General features: G+C 43.2%; 1 protein-coding gene across 1 annotated transcript; it reads right to left on the reverse strand.

Annotated features, from left to right (window-relative positions):
• Nucleotides 1-3925: 3925 nt before the first annotated feature.
• Nucleotides 3926-24651, reverse strand: col1a1a (collagen, type I, alpha 1a). The gene is made up of 49 exons (XM_030736796.1): nucleotides 24403-24651; nucleotides 22358-22546; nucleotides 22015-22037; nucleotides 21886-21921; nucleotides 20598-20690; nucleotides 18822-18890; nucleotides 18688-18732; nucleotides 17694-17747; nucleotides 17554-17607; nucleotides 17388-17441; nucleotides 17218-17271; nucleotides 17076-17129; nucleotides 16642-16686; nucleotides 16483-16536; nucleotides 16344-16388; nucleotides 16144-16197; nucleotides 15421-15519; nucleotides 15162-15206; nucleotides 14882-14980; nucleotides 14624-14677; nucleotides 14418-14525; nucleotides 13447-13500; nucleotides 13239-13337; nucleotides 13091-13144; nucleotides 12906-13004; nucleotides 12739-12792; nucleotides 12580-12633; nucleotides 12352-12459; nucleotides 12209-12253; nucleotides 11440-11538; nucleotides 11230-11337; nucleotides 10621-10782; nucleotides 10462-10515; nucleotides 10235-10342; nucleotides 10057-10110; nucleotides 9693-9746; nucleotides 9443-9604; nucleotides 9148-9255; nucleotides 8787-8894; nucleotides 8444-8497; nucleotides 7890-7997; nucleotides 7648-7701; nucleotides 7440-7547; nucleotides 7279-7332; nucleotides 7075-7182; nucleotides 6642-6921; nucleotides 6362-6552; nucleotides 5763-6005; nucleotides 3926-5609 (listed from the first exon to the last, which is right to left on the reverse strand). Exons 1-49 carry the CDS (start codon nucleotides 24482-24484, stop codon nucleotides 5463-5465), a joined length of 4341 nt encoding a protein of 1446 aa, XP_030592656.1. The 5' UTR covers nucleotides 24485-24651; the 3' UTR covers nucleotides 3926-5462.
• Nucleotides 24652-25417: the final 766 nt, after the last annotated feature.

Genomic DNA, 25417 nt, shown 5'->3' on the forward strand with positions numbered 1-25417 from the left:
GCAATAAAACCACTCAGAGTTGCTTGTGGAATATCTAGAATGGAATGAATTTAATGAAGTGCCGTGTTGAAACAGTGACATCCTGTTATAGTATCATGCATGAATTCAGTGAGCTCTTTAGAACAACTGATTCTTTCCCAAATGTTTGTCAGATTGGCAGACTTCATGGCCAGGAACTGAAAACACCTGAGTTCAAACATTAAGAGGTGTGGTCCAATACTTTTGAGCATATAGTCTAGAATGACCTGTGAGAGAAAAGCTTTGCTAAAATGGAAAATAAGTTTAAGTTTTTATTTATTTATTTATATTTTTGGGTTTTTTTAGACAAAAACTGGTATACTAGATGCATCAGTGAGCATTGAAGGATGAAAATAATTGGTGAGCGTAGCGAAGAATCTTTTACAAACAAGCAACATGATGCAGGCGTGAAAGTGAAGTAAAAAGGGAGGAGGAAGAGGAGATAAATATTTCCCCTTTGGTTGATTTAGCTAGAAATATGTGACCTATAATGATTTGCAAAATAGGGCAACTGTTTTTTTTTCTCCACCACTGTACCCCATCTATCCTTTTTGTTTGTTTGTTTTAGCTTTCTGTTTCTTTCTTCTGGATCTCTATTCTCAAGCTTTCCCACTCTATTCCCACATGTAAACTGTGTACCCATGTACATATAGATGTGTGCATGTTCATTAATTTGACTGCAGTCAGCAGGGGTGTGATGGGAAGAGAGAAGCTCCCTAAACAAATCACACTCTTATCTGTTATCTGGCCCAGCCAATCACATGCAGATCTTATCAGTGACATCATCAAAATGCTCAGAGAGAGAGAGAGAGAGACGTAGAAGGAATGAGTGATGAATAAAGAGGTGAATGGAGGAGATATACCAACAGAGTCTCGAGGAGAGGGAGAGGAGGACAAGGAAGCATAGAAGAGGAAGAACAAGCAAAGCAGATAAAAGAGAGAGACAATGGAAGGAGGATCAGCGAGCGGAGGAATGAGAAAGAGGGTTTTGCAGGACTAAAATAGACCGAGTCAAATGAGAAAACTAACAAACCGTATCGAGCACTACCAGAATTGTGTGCAAGTGTGCGTTACTGTGGTTCAGAGCTAATGCGGTGTTAAATAAAAGCAGCACTTGCATCACTTTTCATGGTGTCTAAGGTCACAAGCCTGACAGTTATGCTTGTGTGTGTGTTTGTGTGAATGCATGCATGATGCATGTGTGTGTGTGTGTGTGTCTGTGTCTCTTGCCAAATTCTTGGCCACAACTCAGTCTCTCTTTAAAGGTAAAAACTCCAGTAAATTACTTAATAAACAGTGGATCAACCAAATAATAAACAATTTAATAATACAGACAGAGCAACTGATCAGAAAGTTCTAGACTTTCTTATCGCCCAGAGATTGTTTATGCTTAGATAACAGGAGAATAAAAATGTTTTGGTTAGACAGGAACATGGGCTCAGAGAGAGAGTGAGTGCACACTCTTACTCTGATTCCCCACATGGCCATGTGTGTATTTTTTCTGATCCTTTAATATATTAAATGTTTTACTTTATTAATTAAAGTGTTTCAGGTGTCTTCCTTCACAAAAAACTTGTTTACCTGACAGTCCACTGGCGGCGGCGGAGCGGCAGGCTCCATGACCCGGCTCCAGCTCCTATAATCCAATAGTCCCCAAAATACATTTTATGGAAATTATTTGAGTTTTCTTGTTTTTCTCCATAAAAACACAGTGGCACTGTGTAAGTAAATGGCCCTATAAAGGCTTAAAAAATTTTCAAAAAGTATATAATATTTGGTATCTATGTGTCAGGCTGAAGTAGTTCTAAAAGACTAGATCATTTAAAGTGGAAAAAAATATCATTTTATAATATTTTTAACAGCAGTTTTTGGGAAGATTACACATTTTGTCCTTAGGCTCACAAATGTAAGTTTTTTAAAGGATCTCCCAAGGGTTAAATCCCAGTGGGCGTAGTCCCCTGGAGGTGGTTGTGACCCTCTATTGTTCATGTGCATAATCACATGCACCAAGATGTGAAAGGAGGCGTGGGTCATTATAGTCAGTGGTTTCAGGTGAAACCAATTTGGGACTTCGCCTCATTGTATTGATGTCACCCGAACAAAGGTGTGAGTGGGGGTTGAGGCACCTGGGGAGGGAGGTCAGGACAGCATTGTAAGCGGGGGAAAAGTTGGTGACATAATTTTTTAATAACAAAAAATTGACATATTCTGACAGGGTTAGGGTCAGTCACCTGATTTAGGTGCCGTTTACACGAAGCCGTTTTCACTGGAAACTGTGTCGTTTTGATGCGTTTCAGCCTTTCGTTTACACGATGGCGTTTCAGAAACGATCCGCGTTTACACGAGGACATGTGAAACGATGAAAACGATGTAGTTCCCATGCCAGGCCACAAGTTGGCGTTGGTTTTCTCTTTGCAAAGTTTGTTTACGCAAGACGCGCATGCGTGGAGTGACACAGTAGGTAGTGCGGCAAATTGTTCATTACTTACAAAACGGCCAATGTGAGAGGTTTTGTGTGGACCGATGATGAGGTTGGATCGCTGCTGCACACAACGCTGAATTACAAAACGGTCAAAACACAGGAAAAGCATAAGAAGCACTCGTGAATCCGCGAGTACTGTTTATCAGTTTGCGCGTGCGCGAAAAACTGGCCGTCGCAACCATAGTGCGCATGTGCGAGTCGAGCGTTTTTAAATCACCCCGGTTTCAAGTGTTTACACGAAAACGCAAGCCGGTGCGTTTCTGAAACGCTCCACTCTGGACCCCGTTTCTGAAACACATCGTTTTCACTCTGTTGTCGTGTAAACAGAAGGCCGAAACGCATCAAAACGACACCGTTTCAAAATGAAAACGGTCTCGTGTAAACGGCACCTTAGACCTCAGAGGGTTAAATCAGGTGATTTAGATGCAGTTTGGCCTCACAGTTATTTTGTTGTAAGGTTCTGATCATAGTCACACCAAAGGTCAGCTGCAACTATCCTGATATCCCTTCAAGGACCTTGCTTTACAGAGTCATTCTCCAGCTATATCTATTATTTATCTCCTTTTTTTCTGGCCTCATGACATCCTTCTGATGTTTACCCTCAGAGTAGAGTCACACAAGCCCAAAGAGGGGCTTCCGCTCTGCAAACAGAACCTCCTCTGTTGTCTGAAACCAAGAAGTCAGCATTCCTCTGCCCAGGCCTCAAATAAAGACCCAAATTCTTAGAGAAATAATCCAGATTCCCGCTGGGAGTGCAAACCTACCCGCTCTTCCCTGGCTCCCTCAAGGTGGACAATCAGTGTCTTTGTGAAGCCAAGTTGATGCCAACCGGCTAAGAGCAAAGCAGCCCCCCCCAAACAGCAGCAAGCAGCCCCTCAGTCCTGCAGTCTGAGCTGAGCAGATGGACTGACCGGCTGTGGAAACAGTAAAAGGTGTTTGCAGGGACTTCACACGAGCCACAGAATCACTGGACTATCGGGATGACATGTTTTCTTGATGGATTATGGATATTAATTTTTCACAATGGATTTAATGGCTTGGGAAGAAATCCCAATCTCTGACCCAAAGGTAGGCTGCTCTTTTCCTCCTAAGTCCTGATCCCCAGCAGGTGAGACATACTTAGAGGCCACATTAATTTACCTGCTTATTTTGTGTGGCAGCAATAAAAACTGCAGAGAGGAGCACAACTGAAGGCAAGAAGGTTTAGAAGAAACACAAGTCAAAGCGCTGCCTTCAAATCTGCCAACAATATATTAGGAACATATTAAACAAGAGGCAGAAATATTTCTGTCATGTTTCTTTAATCTTCTCTCTTTCTGTTATTGCACAAGTAGTAAAAAAGGCAAAAGGTGCTGTACTTCAAGTCTTTTTTTGGGGGGGAGGGGGGGTTCAGGGGTCAGTCAGGGAATTAGGCAGGATTCATTGTTCGACCACTTAACATGCTTTATTTCAGCATTCAAAATAATTAAAAACATCTCAATTTATTATACATATACAAAATAGGTACAGATCCTTGTGGTGTTTCCCCCATGGGTGTGTCTGTCTGCCTTCTCTCACAAACTCTCACTGGTGGTTCTCGTTCTGTGCATTTTTATTACAGCTCTAATTTTGTTGTTGCTGAGAAACGTCACCTGTTGCTGAAAAACAAACAAAGCAAAACAAAAAAACAAGAAACAGACTACAACAGATAGTTGGTGGCGTAGAATCTGGATGACTAAAAAAAGTGAAGGGGAGGTTTAAATCATAAAAAAAATTGAGGCTTAAAGAGGAGCTGAGGTCCACTTTTCACTTGAACTCAGCTAGAGGTTGACTGCCAACATTACCAAGGCTGGAAATAGAAGAAGTTTGTCTCATTCTGGACACCAAGAAATAAAACTGTGGTTTCATTTTAGCACCATGAGGAGGACCCTGCCATGCCAGAGCGACCGTAGCACTACACAACAGTATAGCCATACTGGACAGCCAGCAGACCCCCAAGAAAGAATAGCACCTTAGGTTTTTGCCCTTTCTCCTTCTGTCAAAGTGTCTGCAAACCTCAACTACCCCACTGACCACCACAACTCTACTGCAGGCTTTACTTTAAAAAACACTGGGCCCTTTTGCATAGCTGGAATTCCTTGCATTTCTGAGGTAGCCATAAGGTTTGTTTTTTTTTTTTTCCCCCAAAAAAAGAGGTTTAAACCCATGTTTCTCTGCTGGTGGTTTTAATGTGGCTTTTTGGTAGAAAAAAAGGGAGACATAGAGAGGAATAAACATGAAACAGATCACAACAAACAAATCACAACAGCTACAACATCAGCAGGTGGGGAGGGACAACTCTTTCTAGGGCAGGTGGAAATGGGCAGAACAACAGAGACAAACGTGGCTGTCAGTTTCACCGTTTATTCATCAACACCTGAAACGTGGTACAAAGCAATTGGGTTCTGTCTGTTGGGACTGTCCTTTCATTCCTCTCACCGCAGAGGTGTATAAAAATACAAAAGTCACCTGTGTCTGTTTCTGTAAACTCCAGAGAGGCCTGGTTTGGCTGCATGATGATGAGGGGAAGTCAATTTTTTTTTTTTTTACACTTTACAGAGGCATATATTATTTTCTTGTTGCCAGTGAAACAAAATGTCTTCTCTACAGGATCCTTGGTGTTGGTGATGGCAAAAACAAACAAACAAAAAAAAGAGTCAGAAACAAAAAGAAAAAAAAAGTAGTGGTCCCAAACACGACGATGCAGATACCGCTACACTGCCGTCATCTTGTTCTTGCTGAAGTGCAGGTTTTAGGCAAAGTGGACCATCGGAACAACGGCCAAATGGAAACTTGTAGAGTCAAGAATGAAGGGTCAGATTTTTCAGAAAAATGGCATTAGGAGAATGTTTTGTTGGGGGCATTTTTTTAGAGAGATGACTGCTAGAAAAAAATTAAACACACACACGCACACAACAACAATTTCAAGTCCAGATTTCTCTTTTTACAAGAAACAGACAGGTCCAACTTCAAGGCCAAACTCTTGGTCTGGAGCACCAACGTCCATAGGAGCGATATCAATGATGGGCAGGCGAGATGTTTTCGATGTCTTGTAGTCGATGACTGTCTTACCCCATGTACCGGTGTGTGACTGGAAGACGAGACAAAGAAAGGGGGAATTAGGGTTAATTTTCAAAATACTGCTTATTATAACTGACCTTTGACCTTCTATTCTCTGATGTCTGTTATCTTTGCATAATTAGCATGTGGAGGATATTGAGTTTAATGGATAATGTTTTCTCACCGTGCATCCATCCTCAAGGACGCTGTAGGTGAAGCGGCTGTTGCCCTCGGCTCTGATCTCAATCTCGTTGGAGCCCTGGAGGAGGAGGGCCTTCTTGAGGTTGCCAGCGGCAGCGTCCATGTAGGCGACGCTGTTCTTGCAGTGGTAGGTGATGTTCTGGGATGCCTCAGTGGACATGAGACGCAGGAAGGTCAGCTGAATGTTGACATCCTCTGGCATAGAGCCCTCGCTGCCATACTCGAACTGCACAAGACAGAGAACAGGGGATGGATTACTGACTGGAACTGTGAGGGCAGAGGAGGAGAGAGAAGTTGACAGGCATGATGGTGTTTGGAAAGATAAAAACAAAGTGGGAAAAAGAGGACGGGTATAGAGAGGGGCAGAAGATAGAGGAAGTGAAGTGGAAGTTAAAAAAAGATGGGAAGGAGAGATCGCCCTGAACTGAAGAAAATCCCAAGGTTATGGGGAACTTTGGAACTGCAGATAAGAGAAATATGGAAAGACAGAGTGGAAGACAGAATAGACAGAAAAACAGAGGAAAAAGTAACAGGTAGGTTCAGTAAACAAGGAAGTTTAGAATTTTTGTCAGTCTTGTTTACCTGGAAGCCATCGTTCATAGCCTCTCCGAACCAGACGTGCTTCTTCTCCTTGATGTTTTTGCTGATGTACCAGTTCTTCTTGGCAACCTCGCGCTGAGTTGGGGATACGCAGGTCTCTCCAGTCTCCATATTGCAGTAGACCTTGATGGCATCCTGAGTGCAGCCCTGGTCAGGGTCAATCCAGTACTCACCTGTAGAACACAGACACAGATTCAAAACTCCAGTCCAGTACAGCTATGTCTACTCTTGGACTGTCCTACCACTGTATTCAAGTACTCACCGCTCTTCCAGTCGGGATGGCACATCTTGAGGTCCCTGCAGGTTCTTGCTGGGTTCTTGCGGGTTCCCTCAGGGCTGCGGATCTGCTCAATCTGCTGGCTCAGGCTCTTTAGGGTGGTGTCAACCTCCAGGTCGCGGTCACGGAGAACGTTAGCATCATCAGCGCGGTACATACGGAAGGGATCAGGGGCCTTCTCCTGAGGCTGGGCAATGAAGCCAAGGTCAAATCCACCACCAGGGGCACCAGGTGCTCCGGGAGGTCCAGGAGGTCCAGGAGGACCCTACAGAAGGAGAAGGGTAAAGGAAAAGTGGGGGTTGTTAGTCCATTAGTCATGTGCTACTTTTAGCAAAACAAAACCCCCAGAAACCCTTGTTTTGAAGGTCCAAATTGATTAGACAGTTGAATTTATAGAAGATTAGGTTCTTAGACTTACAGCAGGTCCCATCTCTCCAGAACGTCCACGAGGTCCAGGAGGTCCAGTGGGTCCAGGCAGACCACTCATACCATCCTTACCAGCAGAACCAGCAGCTCCAGCAGGGCCCTAAAATACCACAGAGGAAAATTTTAAATGTCAGAATGTGAAAATAAAGTAAGGATATCTTAAAATGCACAACTGCTCCAAACTGTGTTAACTTACTCTAGGTCCAGCGGGTCCAGCAGCACCAGCGGGTCCAGCCTCTCCAGAAGCTCCCTATGGGTTCACAAACAATGATAAGGAGTTAAAAACTGAGTTTACTGGCGTACCGTATTACTTTGTTTGAATGTAATATATGCAGACTCGAGTATAAAGTAACATACAGGAGGTCCAGGAGGTCCCTGCATGCCAGTGAATCCTCTGTGTCCCTTCATGCCTCTCTCTCCAGCCTCTCCGGTCTCTCCCTTGTCACCACGAAGTCCTAGAGCTCCCTATTATAAGGAAGAATAAAATACAGTGTTTGGTTTTGCCTTCTTCTGCATGCTCTTCCATCCATTGTAGTTTTGCATTAATGGGACTAATGGTACTTACAGCAGGGCCACGAGGTCCAGCAGGGCCAGCAGCACCAGCAGGGCCAGCAGGTCCCTGGAAAACAGAAAAATATGTTTTATATGGAGACAGGGTTGCAGTAATTCATGACCTTTCCTCAATAACGCTGCAGATACAGTACAACCAGAGACTGTAAATTGAATCCCAACAATTAAGTTTCATAAAAAATATGTGAAGTTAGACATACTGTCATGACAGATTATTGAGGTAGATTTGTGACTCACAGTCTCTCCACGATCACCGGTCTTTCCAGCAGGTCCGACAGGTCCGGGGGCACCAGGGGGTCCAGGGGCACCAGAAGCTCCGGCAGGGCCAGTCTCTCCGCGGTCTCCCTAAAAGGCAAATACAAAATCAGGTTATCACTTGCCTCAAACTACATATTTGTGTAGTTAAAAAAATTCTAGTACTGCCATGATGGATATGCTGATCTCATATATTTATATATCCTCCAGCATAGGATTTACAGATCATAGCAGTACTCACAGGAGGTGTGACTTCTTCCTCTGGTGGCTATGTTAGAAGTTGTTGATGATGGCCACAGCGACTAGCTTTAGCCTAGGTAACTTGTGATGCTGTGCGAATTATTTATTAGCCTGTTAACATGTTGTTTGCTAACTTGTTGGCTACTAACTTACTAGCTTACTCTAATTCTGCAGTACAGACTGGTCCTAAAGACAAAGTTCAAAGGTAAATGTGATCACATGTCCACCTAACAAGTTGCTTAAATAACTAAAAATAAGCTAGCTGTGTGGTGTTGGTGTGGTACACATTATCTTACCTTGGGTCCAGGGGCTCCATCACGACCAGCTGATCCCTCATTACCAGGGGATCCCTTAAACACAAACACAGAGCAGGTTAAGCTTAACAATCTTATCTGAGAGTTTGCTAAAATGGTTGATTATAAGGTAATTACAATTAAAATGGGTGAATGCATTAGTTAAATGCCTGTGTAAAAACAATGATTATAGCAAAATGCTGTCACACAAAGGTTCTACTAAAAACATTGCAGTCACTGGAGTATATATTTGGCCCCTTAACAGTTCACAGTTGGTTGGGTAGGGTAACCAGAGGGATAGCCACCCCTTGGCCCTGCACCTGTTCTGGTAGGATTGTGTTTATACCTCACGTCCAGGCTCTCCAGGGGCTCCAGCCAGGCCAGGGGGTCCCATGGGTCCGGGAGGTCCACGCTCACCGCCAGGGCCAGAAGATCCTTGCTTTCCAGGCTCTCCCTATGAGTGCCACAGTCACAGTCAGTCCAGTTATAATAAGCTCAGTCATATTTCTAAATGACTGAAGCTTATCTGGGCTTACTTTTTGCTTGGCTAAATGACAATTAATTATTATTTTTCTTTTTTTTTTAAGCCTATCTTTTAGACGTAGCTTGTAGACTTTTTCTCCTTGATTTAGAACCATGTCATTTGATGTTCTGGTTTTATGAGGTCCACAGAACATTAAGATTTGAGAATAACAACAGGAACTCACAGAAGGTCCGGGAAGTCCAGGGAAACCTCTCTCGCCTCTCTGTCCAGGAAGACCAACAATACCACGTTGTCCGGCAATACCCTGAGGTCCAGGCAAACCAGCACTACCCTTTAGGAGGTAGAGAAAAAGTAGTTAGGCATGAAGATGTAGGGTGGCAGCATGGAGAGAGCATGGAGATTGAATGCCATTATTGAAAGAAACTAATCATTGTAAAATCAGGATATCATTCATTAGAAATTGTGCGCCAGCATTTCAATTTGTTCTGAGGGTAAGGATTATGGTAAAGATAACTTACGGGAGCGCCATCGGCACCAGGGCTACCCTTCTCACCAGGAGCTCCTGGGGGTCCAGCAGCACCAATCTCACCAGGGCGACCAGCAGGCCCAGTCTCACCACGGTTTCCTTTGGGTCCCTCTTTGCCACCTGGTCCAGGAGGTCCAGGAGGTCCAGCGTTACCCTATGGGGTGGGGACAGGGACATTTTAAAACTGGCAAGAAACTTATAGACTTTGAGCCCCGTCTCAGAAACATCGAAGTAATACTTACAGCGGGGCCGGGAGGTCCAACTCTGCCAGCAGCACCAGGGAAGCCAGTAGCACCCTAGGAACATATAGGCCAATTAGCTAACTCAAACTGGAAAAATAGCGTATCAAGTCAGTAAAAATATATATGATAAAAACAGAGATGTATCAAACAATTTTTTGTCTGAATAAATAAATAATCTCAGCATTTGTTTTTTAAGTTTCTTAAATGCTCAGCTCTTTGAAGTACTGTTGGTATGATAGGGACACTGTCACCTCTAACTTCTACACTATTGTGTGTGGTCTACAAACTGAAGCTAATGCCAGGCAGTTTGAAATAAATGTAATTGTAGACAGAGAGTTGACAAAGTGAAGGAAGAGCGACTTACAGGAGGTCCAGCGGGTCCACGGGCTCCCTTAGCGCCAGTGTTTCCAACGGGACCCTGAAGGGCAAAAACATAGTGTCAGAGAACCAATAGTAGACAACATGGCCACACATACTTGCCTCTAAATTGCTGTAATTTATGAACTATGGAAGAAGAACTGGGAGTATATGATTTTATGAACCTGAGGTCCAGGAGCGCCAGTGGGTCCAGCAGGTCCGGGGGCACCAGCATCTCCCTTAGCACCATTATCTCCAGGCTCTCCCTTAGCACCAGGTTGTCCATCAGCACCCTGGAGTGGATTGGTGGTTGTGAATACAAATCCAAATAGTTTTTTTTGTAGCTTCTTTGTTAGAGCTTCAAAAGAAAAAAAAAGAAAAACGCATGGACATTGTAGTAGAAATAACTTACAGGAGGTCCAGCGAATCCAGCAGGTCCAGGTGGTCCGGCCTCTCCACGCTCGCCCTGTGATAGAGGTAGAGGAATCAAAGTGAATTGAAAGATTCAAAGATTGACCCACTTGAGAACTTTGAATGAAACATTATCTGCAGCAGACAAAACAGTGCTTACAGGGGGTCCACGGGCTCCAGAAGGTCCAACAGGCCCTTGGGCACCTGCCTCTCCCTTGTCTCCGGGGGAACCAGCAGGTCCAGGAAGTCCAATTGGTCCAGTCAAACCACGAGGACCATCCTTACCAGGAGCTCCATCAGCACCCTTGGCTCCTTGGTCACCCTGTGTTATGGAAAGAAGAAAAAGGTGTGGGTTACACCAGGAGTGGTGACACAGTCCATCAGAGCTTGCAGTACTTGGGTCATTTTGTAATTCATGGTAAAGCTCATCGGTATTTACATTGGATATCTGCACCATAATTGTGTAGTAATGGGACTCAAATAGATGCACTCATGTAGTGGAAGGCCTAATCAGTGTTGCTTTGATCAGTGTTTCTTGCATTGGTAAAATAAATTTCACCTAGCATAGCAGTATATTACATACAACAGTATTATATTATTGTAGGGTCTTTACCTTACAATATAAAGCACCTTGAGGTGACTGCTGTGATTTTGTGCTATACAAATAAAACTGAACTGAACTGTATTGAATTGAACAGCAGTGACAGCCAGTACACCATCCTGAATTCTGGGGATACTAAGAGTACTTGGTGCACAGTAGGTGACTCACTCTGTCTCCTCTCAGTCCTGGAAGACCAGCAGAACCGCGCTCACCAGGCATTCCCTGCAGTCCAGGAGGACCCTGAGCTCCGGGAGCACCAGGGGCTCCAGCATCTCCCTGATGAAGAGAAATAAAGAAGTCAGAATAGGGAAATATGTGCAATTTGGTCACCCAGCATGTGCCTGGGAACTTCTTAATTTTTATATAATCAGTTTTCACCTTAGCACCATCATTTCCAGACGCTCCGGGGGATCCACGGGCACCGGCAGGTCCAATTGGGCCAGGTGCACCACGCTCACCAGGGAATCCTCTATCGCCCTGAGGAGAAGGGGCAGCAGAATGTTAGGTAAGTTTAGCTGAGAGTGTTGGATGGTTCAGTCAAACCATGAGGACTGCTGGCTAGATCACCACAGTTGGATGATATTCCCCAAAGGGGCGTACTAATGTGAGATGGAAAGCTTTCATCCTGATTCACCTGACTGATTTTTTTATCAGCAGCAGAGTAAGACATTTCAAAAACAGAATTTCTGATCAACACAAGAAGCTACTTTGTAAATAGTAATTTGTGATTTCATAAAAGTCTCATCTCATCTGCTACTTTTGTTTAGTTTACAAGTAATGTGAGTTACAACAAGTGATATCATCATGATAGCAGTATCTTTTCATCCATTAGAGTTAATTATACAGTAGCTTGCTACCATTAATGCTAATGGAAGAACCTGACTAGCATGTAGCACTTTGGACCAAAATCTATGCTAAAATTAGAGCAATAGCCTGTTATTAGCTTACAATAGCCCATTAGTATTAACTTTGATGCGTTTATTAAATGAGCTGGTTGACTACTTGGGAAGTTGTTTTCCAGATCATTGAGCATTTTGGACTTCAAACTAGAGCACAAGTGGAACCAAATCACTCTGTCACAGTAATTATATTTTAAACCAAAATTGGAGTACTCTAATCATGAAAATAATGAGGATGTGTAACTTACTCTAGCTCCAGCAGGTCCTGGGGCTCCAGCTTCACCGGGTACACCCTAAAAGGAAAAGCAGTAATAGAGAAATAAGCACATTTGTTCACTGAAAAGTATGGACTCTGTTGGAGAATTAATCATAGTTCAGTCTTCATCAGTACCTGCTCTCCGGGCTTGCCAGTCTCACCAACGGCACCCTGGGGTCCTGGAAGACCCTGGAATCCAGGAGATCCAGCAGGTCCCTGCTCTCCTCTCTCACCAGCAGGACCCTTGAGATGAGCAGAGAGGGAGTGTCAGGGTTGATATAAGTAATGAATTGTGTAGATATGACTTGCTTTTGTAGCTTTTATGCAGCCTTGAAGTGTAGGCGGTTTGTGTTTTTTACTTACAGCAGGTCCAGCAGGACCCTGTGCACCAACATCACCATCTTTTCCAGGGGCACCCTGTGTAGAAAGATGGCAAATTTTTATGCACAAAAGTAGATGAGAAGAAAAAAGAAAAAGGAGAATACAGTAATTTCAAGGAGAAGCAGAATTTAGAGCACTTACAGCAGGGCCAGTAGGTCCCATGGTTCCTCTCTCACCGGGCTTTCCTGCCTCACCCTATAGACAAAAGAATATGAAGAACATATTTTATTGGTTAAAGTCTCAGATGCCCACTATTAGTAAGCATGATAAGCATAAGCGTAATGTGTGTGTGTTGTAAAATTACTCACAGCAGCACCCTTGGGTCCAGGGAATCCCATGACTCCAGGCTGGCCTCTAGCTCCAGCAGGACCAGGAGGACCAGGGCGGCCATCTTGTCCAGGGGCTCCCTATTAAGGAAGATTAATTAAGGATTCTTTTAAATCGAGACAGAAAATGTAAGAACTTTGATTAACTGCACTGAACATGAACTTACAGCAGGTCCCAACTTGCCATCAGGTCCAGGGCTACCAGGGCTGCCAGTCATTCCCTACAGAACAAAGGTCAGAGGTCAGAGGAGGAGCTGGATATAGCGAATTAATTATGCTGCTGAGAATTATTTGTAAGATGGTAGAGTATCTCACCTTAGCTCCAGGCAGACCAGGCTCACCAGTGCGGCCAGGCTCACCAGTGGAACCTTTAGGTCCAACAATACCGGGTGCACCGCGCTCACCAGTTGCACCCTAAGAAAGAATGAAAGAATGGTGGAAATTCAAGAGTTAGTTAATTTTTGAAAACTGAAACTGTGAAATGGAGGATATTATCTGCTGTATATGTGTGCATTTTTCTTACTTTGGGTCCAGCAGGGCCATCAGATCCAGGGAAACCACGACCACCAGGGGCGCCCTGTAGAGACAGTCAAACATGTCTTGCTTAGCTCTAAACAGCAACGAGTATTTAAACAGAAATGTACCCAACCCTTAGCTGGAACATTTAATGCCCTTGTCATGTGTACAGTCAAATCACTGAGGTTTGGGTTCAGGCCTCTGACATCGTTGTTAATTTGTGATAAGAGAATGCCCAAAAGACTCAGTTAATGCTTTTAACCAATTTGTTGCCAGTGCTTGTGCAGAACCAGTTCTGCCTTGGTGCCTTATGGACACAATTCCAAATTTCATCAGGTTTAAGAACAAAAGTTGTGGTAAACTCAGTGAGAAGAAAATCATGGCAGTTAGACTGTGGCCTGCATCTCCCAATCATTGACAAATTGCTTGTGTTAACTCTGCCTATAGTTACTGACATGAATATTTCCAACTTTGAATTCACAATATTCTGTGGTGCTGTGGGGGTGCCACCTTTTTAGTACAGCACCATTATTTTATTTGGTGGAAATTTGGTGGGCATCAGGACCATGAGTGGAAAAGGGCCAATTGTGGATTTCATTTACCACCAGGGGTTGATCGTTAGAGAGACTCGGGATGGGGCTGTTGCTAGACTACTCATTCTGGCTTGTGGGTGCATTAGAGTGTTAGTTCACATCACAATTATGAGCCTAATGGTGCTTATTGTGTTTTAATTCCAATCATAAATTCATCTGATTACATCTGATTTTTTTGTTAAATCAAAGGCATGTTTGCAATGTTTATGGCTGTACAAAAGTAATCTAAATAATTTAGATATGTCTATCAATATGAAGACTTTGTTTGCGTTAATACACCACTAGAGGTCCCTCTTCCATCAGACTTAATTTTAAAGACTAGAATCCATCCCATCCCAGTCTCTTCTGCTTTTCATATATAGTGGAAATCAGGTGAGATTCATACTCTTTCTCCAGGACCACCACGGGCTCCTGCAGCACCAGGCTCTCCTCTGGCTCCTCTCTTGCCCTCCTCACCGGGAGGTCCAGGGGGTCCCTGAACTCCTGGAGCACCCTGTAGAACACACACACAAAGATGGGATAAGATAGTCTGATAGCTTACACACATACATTTAGCACGATGTGCTCTGTAATAATCTGTGGTGAACTTACAGCCTCTCCCTTGGCACCAGGCTCTCCCTTGGATCCTGGGGCACCAGCTTCACCCTAAGGGACACAAACAAATAAGGAAACAGAGGTGACCATTATTTGGACAAATCTAAAAGTCAAATGATTTCAAACAACTCAAAAAAACTGTAAAGAACAAATCAGTAGTTTTGTTTTTATCTCTGTAGATTTGGACCAAAGTATTCATTTTGAAAATAAAGATTTTCTTTTTGCTTTGGCTAGAACTTAGAGAACTTTACTCACAGTGTTACCCTTGGGTCCGGGGGCACCAGCAGCACCCTGAGGTCCTGAGGGTCCACGGGGTCCGGGGAAACCGGGAGCTCCAGCAACTCCAGCAGCACCCTGTAGGAGGCAGCATACAACAACAACATAGTCATTCAGTGTCATGCCACAGAGGCGGTGGTGACCATCTGTAGCTTTGGTAACAATAAAGAAACACTGAGTGACATGCTCAACCCTTTGAACCAAAATGGGATTCAAACTTGATATACCTATGGAATAAATATGTTGAAAATATACTCACAGGTGTTCCCTTAGCTCCAGGGGCTCCATCAGCTCCAGGGTTTCCCTGAGAGGAGAAAGAATTTTGTTTATAATCCCAGAGGTCAGAAATGTTTTTATTTTATTTTTATAATTTAAATGTTATTTTAAATGGTATTACATCTTTATGAATCAGCTTTTAGTGGGAAAGTTTTGTTCTCACTGATCACAATTTTTCTGTGGCTCATTCTTTGATGTTTTGATCAGCACCTGAACAGTCCATAATAGTTGTTGATACTTACGGAAGGTCCAGCTGGGCCAGCAGGTCCGGGGTTTCCGGCCTCACCGCGAGCTCCAGAGGGGCCCTCGGGTCCACGAGCACCCTGAGCTCCAGCGTCACCCTGGAGAGAGGGAAGAAAAAACATGACTCTTTAAGATAAAGAAGCTGCGATCCATTATGGTGAAAGACAATTAAGAATAATGTAAAAGTTGTGGGCACAAAAAGAAAATTGTTGTTTTAGGGTAAACACTGCTCAAATTTCAAGAACCTCCCGGAGCTAACCTCAGCCAAAAAACTTCAACTCCACCTGTGACCCAGTTCAACATTCACAGTAATATTGCTGTGAATTACTTACTATAATAAGATTTAAACTATACTGAGTTTGTGTGAGAGAAAATTTGTGGTGTCGATCCATTTTCTTAGTCAGGGTTGCGAGTGTCTTGACCCTATCCAGGCTGACTGACATCACAGGGCTATATTAATAGTGCCACACTATTGCTGTTACTGTCCATACTAACATATTGTTGGACTGTACAGCAGTGGGACCTCAGATGATCTTGTATGACCTGCATTCTTTATGGTCCTGCTGGGTCAAACTAAATGTTGGCTACCTATATGTCAAAGTCAGCACAGTAACTGATGAGAACCCACAACCAGGTGAGGAGAGGAAATAGGTTGTGATGCTTTTGGAAAATGGACAGTGTTGAAGATTACTGGGGTGGATTATCATAGGCACAGTTCATACCTTGGGTCCAGGGCCACCAGGGAATCCAGGGGGGCCAGCTGGGCCAGTGGGACCCTGAGAAGAATAACAACAAAAAAAAGATATTCAAACATACATAATGCATCTTTTTGGTCAATGCCAACATATTTAACTATGCAGCAGTGGGACTCAGCTAAGGCGGACATTTTAGGAACTGAAGCTTTAGGCAATGGGAAACTTACAGGAGGTCCAGCAGCACCAGCAGCACCATCGTTACCACGAGCTCCCTGCAGGACAAAGACAAACATGATTGACTGATCAGTTTCTTGATTAACTGATTAATTGATTGCAGTAGTTGTGAGTATGAATGTATGGACTCACAGCAGCTCCATTAGCACCAGCGCGGCCTCTCTCACCAGGCAAACCACGAGGTCCCTGAGAGAGACAAAGACAGAGTCAGTTAGCTTCCTTCAGCTGGAAGAGATGAAGCTATCTAAGATGGCAACTATGTAGCAAGGACTGAGTGCTTGTTTTACTCACCATAGCACCAGGGGTTCCATTCTCACCAGGGGTGCCAGCCTCTCCCTAAATGTACAGAAACACATCGACAGGTGAGGTGATGAATACAACAGAAAGATAACAATTATTTGTCAGTATTAATTAAATTAGCTAATTTGGCTGCCAATACCCAGTATTTAGCCAATCAGGCTGCTACAGCTAACAACTAGCCAATATGATTGGTAATGTGACTTCTTTTGCTAAATGGCTGAAACTACTGCTAGAACATTATTGTGGCCACAACTTCTACTGTCCACACTGATACTCAAACTGTTAGCTTCTAGTACTAATAGCATTTAGCTTTAGCTGCTACTATTATCACTGCACTACAACTGAAGTAACCCACCTTTGGGTGACTTTTTTTCTACACTTGAGATATGGGGTGAATGAGTGAGATAACAAAGGGGGGCAGTCACCTTGGGTCCAGCAGGGCCGGAGTCTCCCTTAGCACCATCCAGGCCACTGAATCCCTAAACATAATAAGAGACATGCAAAGATGAAGTTCTGAGCCGGGAGATGCCACAGTCTTTATTTTGAGCTGAGCGGAGTGGCACTCACTCTGTGTCCCTTGATGCCAGGCAGACCAGGGGTTCCTGGGAAACCACGAGCTCCCTGTGAAAAAACAAAACAAACAAAAGATCAAGAAAGTGCCAAAATTTATTAGCTCTCTCTTTGTTTGTTTACGTTCATTACATTGATAAGAAATATATTTTTTCCCAGCAACTTACCTGAGGGCCAGAAGGTCCACGTTCACCGGGGCGACCAGGTTTGCCAGACTCACCCTGAGAGTAAGAGAGGTGGAAAGAAGGGGATGAAATGATGGATTAGGTCATTCATCAGTCTAAACTGATATATAGGTGGATGAATTGATCCAAGCAGATCCAGTGCACTTACATCCTCGCCGTTCTTTCCAGGGGGGCCGGCAGGGCCGCGTGGACCCATGGGACCCTGCAAAGAGAGACAAATATAAGGTGAGAATGGAAACAGGAAAGCAAACTGCAATGTGTATTTATTTCCTTGTCCTGAATACTCACAGAAGCTCCAGGCTCTCCAGCCTCTCCAGGGGGGCCAGTGAATCCCTGAGGTCCCTGGAGACACACAGAAATACCATTACTACACCAAATATGTTAACACTCCTCACTAGTGAGGCATGCTGTTTGTTTCCGTGGCCTCAGAAAGAGGGGGACAGAGTTGTTTGCCATTGGTGTATCTGTTTAATGGTTGGTGTCAGTTGACTTATGTGGTAACATCTCAGTAGAAGAATCTTTCTGTTTGTATGACAGTATTTCCAGTGACTTCTTGCAAGAAACATTTATGCTTGGCATGCGTCATGGCAAACATCTTTTCGGTGCCCTGGTCATTTGTATGGTTCAAACGCTTCTTGGCTTCCTGTTGTGAATTTTGGAATCTCGAACCTAACTCAAAGATTTAAATAGGCTGAAGTAGCCTTCCCAGTTAAGCCTGTTAATTCTTTTAAAAGGATGCAAAGTAGGTTTTTGATTGAAGCTAAACTTGTATCAATACTAAGCGTGTGGATTTGTTGGATTTGTTGCAGATCTAAGTATGTTCAGAGAGAAAGCAAAGCAGACTTATGCCTGGTTTCTGTTATTTCCCTGCAGCCTTCCATCTTCTGCTCCCAGTTGCTCTGCATTCATGGCAGACGTATGAAGCACCAGGATGTGCAGAAATATTTTGCTCAAATTGAAATGTTCTTAACTCACCCAAGTATCAGCAAATTCAACAAATGTTGTGCTTTTCCATTGACTGATGCAATGCATTCTTTCTGAACACACAATAAGAAGCAATTCGCTGTTCATAATTCTTTTTGACAAAACAAAACAGTTTTTCTTGCTGCCTGACACAGTATTCAAGTCTAGAAAAAAGAATGGTTGGATTCATGCCGACCACGGCATGAGGAGTGCTAATGTGACGATGCCATCGTAATGATTTCCCTGTCCCTCTATTCTCCCAGCTTGAGATTTTGATTTTTAAGATGAGCATTAAAAAAAAAGTGCATCATGTACTCACGCTAGGACCAGGAGGTCCAGGAGGTCCACGGGGTCCCATTGGGCCCTATCAATCCAACAGAATCAAAGTCAGATACTACATCATGAGGGAAATACTCTGAAAACAGTATATATTTAGATGCATATGTAACCTACCATAGGTCCGGGAACAGGCATGGCAGGTGATTTGTCATCATAGCCACCAGACATCTGAGGGGCAAAGTTCTGAAAAAAAAACACAAACATGTTAATTACAGAAAAATCTCACGATGGATTAAAAAAAAAAAAAAATTAAATCCGTCCGTGATGTGACATTGCATAGAATAACTTTTTACTGATATTCTTCTCAGCAGGTGAGTGTTATGTGTTAGCTATGAGTCAAACAATACATTTTTGGATCACAACTCTAAGAGTACTTTTTCCAGTCAAATACAATAATAGATTCTGGATCATACCAGAAAGTGTCCCAAATTAGATCTAGATCATGCATAGTTTTGTAATTTTTTTCCAGCAACTATAGGTGTCTCCTGTTTATTTTACCATGCACTTCTCCATATCCAATAACTTGATCATATTTTGAAAATAAAGCAGACGAAATAGTGAAACTGTATCATCAGCTGATTGGATGATACAGAATCCCAGCGCTAATCTAGCTCATAAAACGCCAAACAGAAAATGAGCAGTCAGTGGTGAGTCATTGCATGACCTTTGACCTCATAAGACTTTTTAGTGGTAGTGTTAAAGTACACTGTATAGTGTACTGTAGATAGTGAATATGCTGTCTGAGGTCAGATAAATGTAGGCTGACGTTCGAGTCTCCAATGGTAAAGCTTAGCACGGACTATTAGCATAGAAGCATGTCAATGATACATTATACTATAGTTAAGACTACAGAAACATGTTGAACTGTAGTTACATAGAATAACTGCTGCAATATGTTAATGGAGGTTAATGCCCTGAATCATGGCAAATTTGATTCTGATATTTACCCATATCCAAAATAGCAGCACGTGAACCAATGGTAACGTTCTACATTAGAACTGTGAATTCGACTGTGAACGAGCATGTTATCCATACTATAGTTACTGCTTTAGGTTACAAATATATAGTGGAAGTCAATGTAAACTGAAACATGAAATATTAAATTAGATGGTGGTTCTACAAAAGCATGGACACCTGGGTTAGTAAGATACAGAAATGCTTTTGAAGTGTCAAGAATATAGGTGTGTAAAGGTTCTTTTAGCATATTAGCACAGAGGTAAATGGTAAAATGAATTATTGCATGCTAAATAATATTTTGACATTGAGTATGGCATATCAGCATGTGATTGAATAACAGGCTCCATAGAGGAATGGAGAACTGGGTTGGGTGCTAGATTATCATATGCAACAATGATCCTGCAGAAGAAGTCAAACTTTGGGGATGTGACATCAGAATCCTAAATGAGGCTGGGAGTCAGTGCCTATATTAGCATGTAAATAAATAGCTCAACTAAATAACTGCTTGAACTGCTAAAAATTTTGAGTGTTTATATTAGCTTACAATATATATGCAAACTTAAACCTGTCTTAATGATGAGCACTTCCAAAATTAGTGAACTACTTGATCAAATGCATCTGGAATATTTGCTGCTCTCCTTTCTGGAGCATGTGAAGCACCTTTCTATCTATAGCTCTGAATTCTTGACCTGATCACTGGCACTAGGCCAAACTCCAGACTCAGATAGATTTTGGGATTTGCTCATCGGGCTGATAAAACATTTGGGCTCTAACTTTGACAGTTTACTTTTTCAGCTCTAACTGCAGCACTGTTCACACTGAGCATGTTATGAATGTTTGGTGTACATTGAATGACTTAGTTATTATTACTTTCTCTAAACAGGACTGTCCACTTTGAGTTAAACACAGAACCACTAAAATTCAACAACTTACTCCGCCAAGGCCAGGGGGTCCAGGTGGGCCGGGAGGTCCAGGCAGTCCAGGCTGTCCAGGCAAACCATCTCTGCCAGGGAGACCAGCAGGACCCTGTGGAGTGACGAAGACAGGGTCAGGCTCAAGAATCAGAACAAGAAGGTCACTTGGATTAACGGTTCTAATGTCCACAGGCCCAAGACAGCAAAATTTTGGTTTATTAAACCAAAACTCAATCACATGACTTCCTGTGGTCTGGCCTTATCATCAAGCACACCTCTGTAGTGGATATTTAACTTCCTGTTTGTGTCTTTAAAGGCTTTTAAATCATTAAAGGTGCAGTTCACCCCCCTGTGAGGTGAACCATGAGACCAACAGCAATAATCTGCGAGAGATCATTTGACATCAGACTACAGGACCCAGGTAAGAGTGGTCTCTGACTTAGGAAGCTAACTATTTTCTATGTCATCACCATCAGGATCAATATCCAGAATAAGTTCTACATTATCAAGAGCACAACCAATACATTAGAATAATTATTACACTATGAAATGCTCTATTGACAACCAAGTCAGCTACGTGAACTTGTGAACTGGTCAATGAAGGTGTAATAAAATCCATTCAAAATAAATGATCAAAAGTTATAATTTATTGCTAAGATTGCACCAATTTAAATAAAAGTAGCACCACTGCTGAAAAAGCAATCGCTGCTGAAGATGTTTTTTAATGGCAAAAACCAAGTCCACATAGTTTAGGTGCTAATATCTGTCCATAATAATTCTTAGGTGCTTGGTTTGATGTTGACAACAAACCAAGTTCCTGTCTTACTCCAAACAGCTTTGCTCTGCAGGTTTGAACCTGACCTCATCATGTTTTGGATGAAGCTAAAAAAGACAGGTTCAGGCCCAACTAGTGCCCATTAGTGAAATAATAATAATAAAAAAAACAACAGGTTTTTAAAGCTTTACATTTAAGGTTCTATTTTCTTATATCTGACTATATATAGCTGGGGAAATGTTTCAGACCAAGTATTAACAAAAGCTAAACACACCCAGCAGTTACCAGTTGGATCACATACAGTTCCAGTTACAGAAACTCTGCTTTTAAATTTTGACAAAGGAATCTGAGTCATGTTTCCACATCTGCATGATATAAAACACATGGTGTTACAGTCTGCTGCTCTATCAGTGCAACAAATCAGCTCCAACATTAACACAGGAGCTAGCCCTGAGCGTCAGATCTCAAATTCACCGCAAAATCAAAATTTACTCCACAAGTAAATCAAGGAAAGAAGAGAGTGTGAACCTACCCTGTCTCCCTTGGGTCCACGCTCTCCCTTGGGTCCCTGTGGGTGAAAGAAGAAAACAGTGTGTCAGTTTCTGATCTCATGGATCTTATACAAACTATTTAGGACTATCATTGGAAAATGTTTATTTACCTCAACCTGAGCATCCTGGAAGCCTGCAGAGAGCAGACAGATGTGAAGTTAATATATGAACAAAACACCCACAAAGAAATCTCTCATAAATGTGGTGCTAAAAATATAGAGCTTTAAGTCCTAAAACAGAGCCTAAAAATAATTTTTTATAAGACACAAGGCATCTTTTAACAGAAGAAAAATGGAGAACGAGGAGCGTTCATATGTGCCTCTTTGTGTGTCACTGCAGACAAATAATGAATTGTTGGGTTGCAGCCAAATGTGAACGTGTGACGAACAGAACTTGAAGCGTTCAACTGTTTCGTATTTGCACTTTTTAGAAAGAGAGGTGAAGGTATAATACCATCATCTGGGCAGATGGGGCAGCACTCGTCGTGGGGGATGATGGGGTTGGGGCAGTCTACATCCTCGCAGATGACCTCATCGCACATCACTGTGCCGTTGTCACACACACAGATCTGGCATGGCTCTGGCTTCCACACATCCCGGTCTGAAAACACCTGACCGTCCAGAGTGCAGCTTCCGCCCGTGCCTGAGGGGGGCGACACAGAGTGAGAGAGATGATAAGTGACAGGTGAGCTACCTGAGCACATGTGCACAGACTCACACACACCCACAGAAACACAAGCATCTTCATGGGAGTGAAGCCACATGAAGTTTAAAACTAGGATAGAAAACTGAAGTGCTCTAATGTCGAGGCTAAAAATAAATGATTAAAAAACAAAAGATTTGATTTGTTCACAAATTTATTCAAACTGATGAAGCATAAAGATGCAAAATGAGATCAAAGGTTTGAATTACATTAAAATGCACTGCTTTTTGCATGAAAAAAAAACTGTTAAAAAGAAAGAAAGATTGTTATACTGGTGTAAAATCCACATCCAAAACAGAGGAAATAGTGACAGCAGCAACATAAATACTAAAAGCTGGACAGCTTGGCGTTGAGAAAGATGTGGACAGGAACTGGGGGCTTCAGAATCAGACCGGAACAGGTCAAAGGTGACAGAGAGGGCACCAACATGCTGCGTCTGGCTGAAGGTCACGCCATTATTACATACAAAGAAGCTGATTAAGCATGGAGGAGATTTAATCTCCCCAAACATCAACTCAAAGTCACATCTTCCACCCTGACACTGCGGCTGCTGCATTTTTCTCAGCAAAATCTAAACCCAAACTGGAGCTCTTTTAAGAGTGGCTAATAAATCTTGCAGCGTGCCAAAGTGCTGAGCTCAGAGGGGAAAAGCAGTGCTGCAGACTGCTGGCTTGGCAGTGACCGGTGGAAACACTCCACATGTGGATGCAATTAGATAAAACAAAAAAAAGAGTGGAAAGAAAGGGGGGGGGTTGGCTTGGGGGACGTGGCGGCCAGATGTGTCCGCAAATGCTGAGAGCAGCCTCTGGGTGGCGCTGTGAGATTGCTCAGACGGCCAGAAAACATCTGCTTCAGATACGCAGCTGAGTCTTTTCCAAAAGAAGAGGAACATCTGGAAAAACTGAGTTTCAGCTCCTCGGGTTTGGTTTCCAGAGTTGAGCTGCTTTTCTTTGTCTTCTCGCTGAAGGAAACCGATTGTTCTAAGCGCCAGCAGAGGCATCTGCTCCCCTGTGACCTCCTCTCGCCTTAAAAATCCAACCAAGCTTTTGTAAACTCTTAAGGTGAAGACTTGTTCAGGCTGCAGAGGTCAAATATTCCAGCAGACGAGACTATGCCTGCTTCTTTCTTCCTCTGCTCCTTGTTTTCTTCCTACTCTCCCTCTCGCTCACCTGTCCAACTCAGCACTTGGCCTCAGGCTGCACATTGCTCTGCCACATCAATCAGGCCTGTGACAGGCTTCTGGCTCATGTTTCATGGAAACCATTTTTTGAATAGGTGCAGCCGGCACAGTTAGGGGCATCAGACTGATAAAATACCACAGGAGGATTAGGTTTTTGAAAGCATACAGGCATGAAGGCTTTTGAATACTCCAATTTTTGGGGAAATGTAGGCTCAAATCTATGCATTTCTGCTGGTCTGCAGCTGGATAACCCTTGCCTGGAGGAGAGAATGGAAAACTTGCAGCAACTCGCTCTGCATGCATGGTGGGGAGGTGGGGGTTAAAGAGACTTAGACAAACACAAAAAAAGGAAGAGACGGGGCCTTCTGGAGATGCCCAATGCATTACACACACCCTGTACTATCTATCTATCTATCTATCTGGAGACAAAAGAGCAGAACAAATCAAACTTATTTCTACTTCAAACTTCTCCTTTCTCCTCTTCTCTAAGATCTCAGAAGCCGTCCAGCCATGTAGAGAAAATCCACTTTCCAAAACCAGTAAAAAAAAAAAAAAATTAATAAAACGGGGGGAAAAAAAAGTCTGAGAAGCTCCAGCAAACAGTGATGAAACTTACGGTCGTCCTCGCCCTGCGCTCTGATCAGGAGCACTGCTGCGCTGAGCAGCAGCGCCAGCCGCAAATCCACAAAGCTGAACATGTCTAGATGCCACTAGACATGTAGACTCTTTGAGGCAAGAGAGGAAAAAAGTTGGGGATGTTTCTTTCTGCTACACTCCACTCATACACGGGTGTTTGGGGCAGGATCCGCTCGTCTGTTCACAATCCTCCTGACCCCAGCAGAAAACTCCCTACTGCCTACACTGACTTTCCACAAGGGTTTTTATATGGGAGCCTCAAGAACTGGGAGGTACCGGAGACTGGACCGACTGCGGGGACGCACCCTCATTACCCTGCTGCTGCTTCTGCTCACGTTTAAGGAAGACAAGAATGGACGCCTCCTTCAGAGAAAAAAAAAAAAGAACAGAGAGAAAGAAGAAGGGAAAAACAGAAGGTCCCTCCTTCCATGATTCCACAGGAGAAGAACTGTAGTTTGGATCAGAGGGAGAAGCAGCAGGAGGGGGTGGGGGGCCTGAGCAGGAGGAAACCTGATCCATAGGAACATCAGATGGTTGGAGGAGGATCTGCAGCAGTCCCGGTTTTAATCCAGATTTTATTCCCGATTGTGGTCCACTTCCTGGTTCACTTTGATTTCAGTTGAAGCCAAGACTGTTTAGATTTAGCTCTCTGGATTTTCAGGATCCGACGTCTGAGAAACTGACAGTTTTTAGTCCCGCTTTGGGATCTTGTAGTTCTGCGTTGAGTCAGGTTTTAGATTTGTCCTGTTGTTTTAGCTCACCAAAGTGTTTTTCCAGTTTTAGCTCTCTGAGTGGTAACATGTCCTGAACGTGGCTGCAGGCTTACAGGCACAAGCTTCAGGTTGGAGGTGCAGCTTATCTGTGTTTTTGCTTCTAAATGGTGTTGTGATCAGCGTGCAGGTTTGGAAAGTCTCGTTATCATCGTTGTTTACAGAACTTTACTATAACATGCTCCATGTTTTAATTTAACACCCACTGTCACTGAAACATAAAAC

This window comes from Archocentrus centrarchus, chromosome 8 (assembly GCF_007364275.1).
Source record: "Archocentrus centrarchus isolate MPI-CPG fArcCen1 chromosome 8, fArcCen1, whole genome shotgun sequence".
Taxonomy (NCBI): domain Eukaryota; kingdom Metazoa; phylum Chordata; class Actinopteri; order Cichliformes; family Cichlidae; genus Archocentrus; species Archocentrus centrarchus.

Excerpts from the sequence above, each read along its gene's own strand:
- col1a1a (XM_030736796.1), bottom strand. The coding sequence starts at position 24,484 with ATGTTCAGCTTTGTGGATTTGCGGCTGGCGCTGCTGCTCAGCGCAGCA. Across the intron at positions 13,145-13,238 it reads CTGGTCTGCCTGGAGCTAAG|GGAATGACTGGCAGCCCTGG; the intron begins GTGAGATACTCT and ends TTTGTTCTGTAG. Across the intron at positions 6,006-6,361 it reads CTATGAACGATGGCTTCCAG|TTCGAGTATGGCAGCGAGGG; the intron begins GTAAACAAGACT and ends TGTCTTGTGCAG.